The following is a 7,449-nucleotide window of genomic DNA, read 5'->3' as shown; positions in this document are numbered from 1 at the left end:
ACGTGAGTTTAATGTGTCCATACAGTTCATCCAGTCACTCGGGGAGTCAATAAATAACACATCCTGAAGGGCGCACCGGTTACGACGGGCAAAATAAAAGTCCATGGGAAGGTGAAGAGCTCCCGGTCCCCTCCTCTTCCTCCGCCTTTGTCGCCTTATTTTTCCTTTTATTTCCTTCATTTAAAAATGTTTACAACGGGGGTCTCAACAAGGGGTCCGCGCCCTTAGCTCCAGCTCCAACCCCACCCAAACTCATTATACAGGTAGCCTTATGGGGAAATGCGGAGGTTTAGCTAGCTGGATCTCATTTTAGCACTTTATGGTAATGTTACTTATTTATTTGCTAATAAGCTCAGCTAAATTTGAAATACGTCCCCCCCCCCAAAAAAAATGTCAAACTTAAAAAAAAAAAAAAAAAAAGACGACATAATTTTATATTGTACCGTTTTATTTATTAGTTTTATGATTGTAGCTCAAATTGCCTTTCTCGCCTTCCTTCTCAAACTACTTTTATTTTTATTTATTTATGATTAAAGTTGTTTTCTTTGCGTCGGCGTGGAGGGAGGGGGGGGCACACTGTCTGTTCTGAAATGTTTACAGGACGACTTTCGTGGGATGTGAAACAGAAACAGGAATTGACAGACGGATTACAGTTAATGTGGAACGGACGTGATGATGTCGCGACGACATTATAGAGCGGGATGTGACGGCCCTGGTTGAGGGTTTTGGACTACCGCAGGTCCGAGGTAGCAAGACGGCTTTTTCTGTCGTGACCCAAAGGGGGCGGAGTTACAGTTCCGTCCTAGGGGAGGGTAGTCGGGTCGGGGTAGAGTTGTTTTCTGATGGCTACGTCCTAAGTGGGGTCGGGATTTGGGGGGTCTTTCCTGAGAGACTGGGCTGCTTTGTTCTGGTTTACTGTCAATCCCAGTGGCTCCTCAGACGCTTCGGAGCAGCGATGCTCAAAGTCAGTAGTCCTCGTAACGGTACGTGTTGGGGTAGGCGTAGCGGTAGTCGTAGCCGTCGGCTCGCTCCGCCTTGGTCTGCAGTGCTTCGGGCTGGAAGGACAGCGCCTTGATGACGCCCCCGGAATCGTCGGTCACCTTCACCTCGGTGGAGTACGAAGACGAGGGCGGAGCGTCGTCCAGCAGGGACGAGCAGCCCGGGAGGCCTGGGGGTTTCGGTGGAGCGCAGGGCTGGTAGGGAGGGAGGCCAGCGGGGGGTTTTGGACAAGGCTGGTAGGACACCTGCGGGGTCAGAGGTCGGGTTATAACTCGGCTTTCACTTGTACTCCCGTGTTGAACCTTGGTTCGGTTGTTATTCCTGAAAGTGGATTATGGTGGACTAAGACGTCTCACCTTGGAGACGCCCCTTTAATTACCGTGTCTACGCCCGGATCGACCGCGGGTCCTCTTGCTAAGGGTCTTCGGGAGGAACTGACCTTCGTTGTCGTGGTGATGATGGTCTGCAGCGCCGCCGGTGAGCCCGGGGCGTTGCTGGGGTAACGACAGGGATACTCCGTGCTGTAGTAGTGATGGTTGTCACCGTAGGGGGAGGAGTTCTTCAGAAGTTCCTTCCATCCTGACTTCGGCTGCGGTTCGAACGTGGAGGAGGAGGAGGAGAGCGGCGCGGACACTGATGAAGACGAGGAGGTGGAGCCGAGGACGGGAGCCACCCTGCACCACAACGGTACAAAGATCACGATTAGCCGGCATGACAAAAAAAAAGACTGAAAAATCCAGGTTTGGACATGAAGAATCCAGATTTAATCCACTCAAGTTTGTCAGAGCTGTTTCACTTCGGGTTCTGGTTTAACTTTGGATCTTGTTTAGTTCTAGTTCTGGTTTGCACCCAACCAGAACGCCCACAATCAATTCTGAATAGAGATGCGGATTAGATTTGGGTACTGGTTCGGTTCTGGACAGGCACCCGAGATCCTGCTCAGATAGTTGAAATCTGGGTCTGGTTTTGACACTTCTGGATCTCGATCACACCTGTATCTGGTTTAACTCTCGATCTGGATTGGATCTGGATCTGGTTCGAACCTGAATCCGGCAGTGTATGTGAGGTTGACCTGGGGTCGCAGAGCTCCGTGGTCACCGGATACGAGGGCGAGGTCAGGTATCCCTGGAACTCGTAGCCCGGCCTGCCCATGTAAAGCCTCGGATTCGCCGGTTTCTGCAGCGTGGGCGGGGCCTCTCCCAGTGCATTGTGGGGATTGTAGTAAGGCTCGGGGCTCTGGAATGCCGGGTAATGCTGCGGGAACGTCGGCTCGATGAAAGAGATCCTGTCCGGCGGCTCCACACAGGAGAGGAGGGTGGGGCCTAGAGCCTGAAACCAGAACAGGTAAACAACCGGCAGCAACAGACAACCATAAACAACGACCAGTGTTTCGTGCGTTCCAAAGACCTGAGTGTCGATGAGGCGTCTTTTCGGCGTGAACGGTGGCGAGCTGACGCGTCTCTTCACAGAACTTCTTCGAGCTTCAGTCTCGGACTTAGACTCGGGTCTGGGGTGATCGTGGACCCCTTTAGCCTGCGAGAAGAACCAGGAATACTCAGGTTTTGGGATTTTCTACAATCTGCTGCCATGAAATTGAAACTTTGCCTCTGATTTTCCTGTCAAAGAAACTCAACGCAATTTCGCATTTCGCTCCTTTTTGGAATTCTTCATTGTCCACCAAGGACACCGGAGCTCTGCAGAGACGCTTCTACAATGGAGGTCATGGACAAGGCACTTTTAAGAAGTGCCAATCAAATCTGACACCTCATTGGAGGGTTGGAGATGCAAAGCTGCAGATCGGAAGATACAACTCAAGGCTTCTCTCTGCTCAGGTTACGTACTGTAGGAAAACAGGCACGTTCCTTTCAAACGTGGTCGAAAATCACCTCTCACATACTTCCAATGCGTTCTTAAGGTTGCCATGGTTCCAGCGGTACTGCTCCACTTGCTGGGTTTGGCTACGCATTGACAAATTGACAATTTATATTTTATTGTATTTCTTATTCTCCCTCCTTCCTACTATTATCTATTATTGTTATGTTTTTGCTTGAAACTCTGGCACAACAATTTCCTTCGGGATAAATAAAGTTGTTCTCATCTCATCTCGTCTCGTCGCATTCTCAAGCTACCAAAAAACGCTCAACCGGAAACACCGGACAGCCAGAAGGCCCCATCTGGATGCAGATTTCATGTTGAGTATCAATGACTTGGTCGATTTTCGCAGTATGGTCAATTTTTGCCAGGAAGCAGAAATAATCCTCTGACTTCAGTATGCGACCTCACCATCTTGCGTCATCGAGGTCCATCATATCCAGGATCCAGGATTTTCTAGAGCCTCTACCTGGCTGATACAAGAGGTCGAGAGGCAGGGTCTAACCCGTACGGGACAGCTGTCAATCAATGCCACATCCAGAGACATCCACCCATTCACCTTCATATTCACAGCTGTGGACAATTTAACGTCCTCAATGAAACTACGGGGCCGCTAGTTGACCACGGGAGGAGACGAAGAACCTGAAGGGAACCCTAGCGGGAGAACATGGAGACCCCATACAGTGCTGCCTGCAGTTGCACCACCTGGGATGAATGAGGCATTAGGAGCAACGAGGTCGGTATCACCTGATCACAACAATCAGGTCCATCTCAGAAGATCCTCTGAGAAGGAACCACTAGCCTGACGGACAATGATTTTCAGGGATCTCTCAAGAACATCTGGGGTATTTTAAAGAGACTGTAACAGGACTTTTGGGCTTCTTGAAAACCCATGCACTAGTCGGTGTGTGCCGGGTGAACCGGGGGCGGCGGCCCACCTGGAAGAAGATGGCCTTCCCATCGACTCTCCAGAAGTTGGTGACGGGGTAGCCGCTGTGGCCGCGGCACGGCAGCAGCTCCAGGGCGCTGCTGCAGCTCGGACACAGCTTCTCTGAAAGGCAGAAGGCCAGAGAGGTGAGCTACCTGTCGCCGACAAGGCACCGCACCTTCAACCGCCCCGCAACAACGCCGCGGCGCCTTACTCTGCTGCTTCTGCCGGGCTTTGTCGCAGATGGCGGGGCGGAGCTGCAGCCTGGAGCCGTCGGGCAGGGAGCAGCCACGCGAGCACACCACCACCCCCAGGCAAGACTTCTTCAGGATCTGGCAGTTGTGGTTGTTGGTGTTCCTCATAGCCCAGCCGGACAGGTGGCGCTGCGCGTTCTTGTCGTCCGCTGAACACAGACAGTTAGCTTAGCATCACAGCCTACTTGCCTGTTAAGCAGTGTAGGAATGTTTTCGTCCTCGACTGAACAAATACAGTTAGCTGAACGTCTGGGTGTTCGTATCCTTGGCTGACGGCTGTTAGCTTATAGCATTAGTAGCCCTCATTTAGCATGCACTCATTTAGCATGCACAGTTAATGTCAATATCAGACAGTTAACTGAGCGTCATATTCATCTTACCTGCTGATTTTTACATTATATTACATTTCTACATCACAGTAATTTGGCTTGTTTACCAAAGCTACTTACAGTGGAGATGCCGGGGATCGAACCCAGGACCTCATACGGTCTACCACTGAGCTACATACGACACACATTTTCTGTAAGTTAGCTTAGCAACAGAACATCCTCAGGCCTTGCTTAGCAAGGACAGATAATTTCAAAATGCTATGGATCTCTGTAACCAAAGACAGATAGCAAAGCATCAGATAGTTCTTCACCATTGCTTTATATTGTTATCCTCTGATGACTGCTGTAAGTTAGCTTAGCATCAGAGCATTCGTAGTCCTCACTTGGCATGCACAGCTATTGTCAAAATGCTGTGGTTCTCAATCACCAAAGACAGTTAGCAAAGCTTCAGACAGTTCTTCACCCTCACTTTATCCTCTGATGACTGCAGTAAGTTAGCTTAGCATTAGAGCATCCATAGCCCTCACTCAGCACATCAATAAAAATTTCTGTGATCAGTTGTGAAGGTCCAATGGTTCTCACCGCTGTAGATGTAACGAACGTAACCGTCCGTCCACTCCTGGAACATGTCGAACTGCTTGGTGTCCTTCACACACACACACACACACACACACACACACACACACACACACACACACACACACACACACACACACACACAAGCCATTAGAAAACACACAGGAAACTGCAAAGTTGGGATGTTAAACCTGTTTCCCGACCAGAGAATTTATTGTTTTCAATCATTCTCGTGTGTGTGTACGTGTGTGTGTGTGTGTGTGTACATGCGTGTGCGTCTGTGTGTTTACACTTATACGTGTTATCAAACAGTGTCAACAATTATCGTAAATATAAAGTGTCACCATCAAACCAAATGATTGCTAAGATTGCTAACAATGATCTGATTTATTTCTCAATCAATGAATCGGATAATAATAATGTTCCTTGTTTATTAGTTAAAATTCATTTAGTTAGTTGTTTTTTTTTACCTATAACTAGGAAATATAGTAATTATCTATAAACATAACTACATGATGTTTTTCTCCTTTGTACAGCAATTTGGTGGAAAGTTTATTCATATTATTATTAATAATATTATCATTTAATGTCAACACCTCAGCAGAGGAGGACAAACATACATATGATAAAAAAAAGTTTTTCCGACTGTTTTTTAACATTATTTAAGAATAATGAAACTTTAAAAAACTCACAAAAGTGAACCGAAGTCAAATCTTTTTATTTCCTTTCTATCTTTACTGTCAAACCTGCTGCTCAACGTTAAATAATAATTTCCTCAGCACATCCGTGTAGAAAACAGTCAATTTGGGATCTGTTTTTTTACTTTCCTTTCAATTCTTTTTAAGCTCTATTTTATTTTTTTAGTATGTTATTCATCTATTAATATATCTATTTGCTGTCACTAACTCAGATACGGGCCACAGTCTCAGAACCGGCCATCTTTTGGCCATCTGGGAACTTTTGACGGGAAATCTTTTAGTACTCAACATTTTCATAGCAGGGAAAGAGAGAGGCGGCAGAAGACAAATAATGCTAGAAAAATAAATAACATGACAAATAAGTAAACCAAAGTTAGTGTTGTCATAACTAATTAATAAGCGTGTTTTGAGCATGTTATATATTCAGACGTATCAGAGTTAAATTTTCTCAGAAGCTGAGTTCCTAAAATAAGGCCTTATTTGAATACATAGTGAAGTGAACGTCTTCATCCCATTTTTTAGACTCCAGGTGACAAATGACGAATCGGTATTTTCTTACAACCTGTTCACCCGGGCCATCTCTCACATCAGCCGGCTGATTTATCGGGGATTCGGCTCCTATTTGTCATCAGTTAAAGTTTTTTTTATTGATTTATTTTATGTATATATCAATTAATTGACAACACGCGTCATCCTTCATTCTCCAACACTTATATCATCTCAGCCGATAACCTTTTGCTCTTCTGCAGCAAAAATCATCGACCATTTCTTCCTAAATGTGGAATATTTTGGAAGAAAATGTTGGAGAAACAATATTAATTGAAAATAAATATATAAAGGATAAGATAGATAGATAATGGATATAAAAAGATCCTGATACTGAGGATGTGTTTTATTTGAAATGAAAGCAAAACTAAGAATTCACAGTTTGAAGGTCAAATCTGTAATGCTGCGTCAGATATCTTTAAACGTGTGTGTGGAAGATCACTGGGTTTGTGTGTGTGTGTGTGTGTGTGTGTGTGTGTGTGTGTGTGTGTGTGAGTGAACGCGCTGACTCAACTCTTCATTTTTTTTTGTTGCTAAAACAACAAAAACAGGTTTTTATATTTTGTTTTCACTGAAACCAAAACAAACACACTCACACACGCGTCCGCGCACATACAATACACACACACACACACACACTAACAACCTTCAGAAAACCTTCAGACTTCACAAAATAACATGAGAACGCTAACAAATAAATAAAAATCAAGAAAACAAAAATCAGATATCTTATATATACTTATATATAAACTTACATATGAAATTATATATATAATTATATATGTATATATGATCAAATGTCTATAAAAATAATGTGACTTAAATCTACTGATGAATATTGAAATGAACATCCCATAATGTCCGAGAAACACAGTTGGGGAAAAGAGGCCAAGCATCTCATTGAAGGGTATTGAAGATTGAAGCTGTCATTACTATTGATTGTTGATTATCTATTCGATTAATGGGTCGAAGACCAGCCAGTGTCTATTGATGGGAGAGAAAATATTCATTTGTTGAATATGTTTCATTTGTTGAATATGAATTCAATGAATTTTCTATATAGAATATATATATATGTATGTATGTATATGTATATATATATTACACATACATATGCATATGCATATATATATATACATATACATATATAGGTGTGTATATATATACATATATATATATTTATAGTTTGATTTTTTATATACTATATTTGGATATATATTATATACAAATTATTGTAGAAATATTTT

General features: G+C 44.2%; 1 protein-coding gene across 2 annotated transcripts in view; it reads right to left on the bottom strand.

The window, feature by feature from the left end:
* Positions 1 to 7,449, bottom strand: part of gcm2 (GCM transcription factor 2) — an 8,993-nt gene continuing 1,544 nt past the window's right edge. Inside the window, exons 2-8 of one of the 2 annotated variants that reach the window (XM_086150305.1) lie at positions 4,965 to 5,028; positions 4,014 to 4,202; positions 3,810 to 3,922; positions 2,407 to 2,532; positions 2,072 to 2,328; positions 1,439 to 1,673; positions 1 to 1,244 (exon numbers count right to left, since the gene is read on the bottom strand). In XM_086150305.1, the coding sequence (XP_086006431.1) occupies positions 966 to 1,244; positions 1,439 to 1,673; positions 2,072 to 2,328; positions 2,407 to 2,532; positions 3,810 to 3,922; positions 4,014 to 4,202; positions 4,965 to 5,028 (1,263 nt within the window). In that variant the 3' untranslated portion in view covers positions 1 to 965. Of the gene's footprint in view, positions 1,245 to 1,438; positions 1,674 to 2,071; positions 2,533 to 3,809; positions 3,923 to 4,013; positions 4,203 to 4,964; positions 5,029 to 7,449 lie in introns of both variants that reach the window. The other variant, XM_086150306.1, reaches the window with a different exon arrangement.

The sequence above is a fragment of the Fistularia commersonii genome, chromosome 8 (assembly GCF_037954325.1).
Source record: "Fistularia commersonii isolate RoL2024-O1a breed Wild chromosome 8, RoL_Fcom_v1.0, whole genome shotgun sequence".
Lineage (NCBI taxonomy): Eukaryota > Metazoa > Chordata > Actinopteri > Syngnathiformes > Fistulariidae > Fistularia > Fistularia commersonii.
Note: the sequence above shows the minus strand (reverse complement) of the source record. Positions and strands in the feature narration are given on the sequence as shown.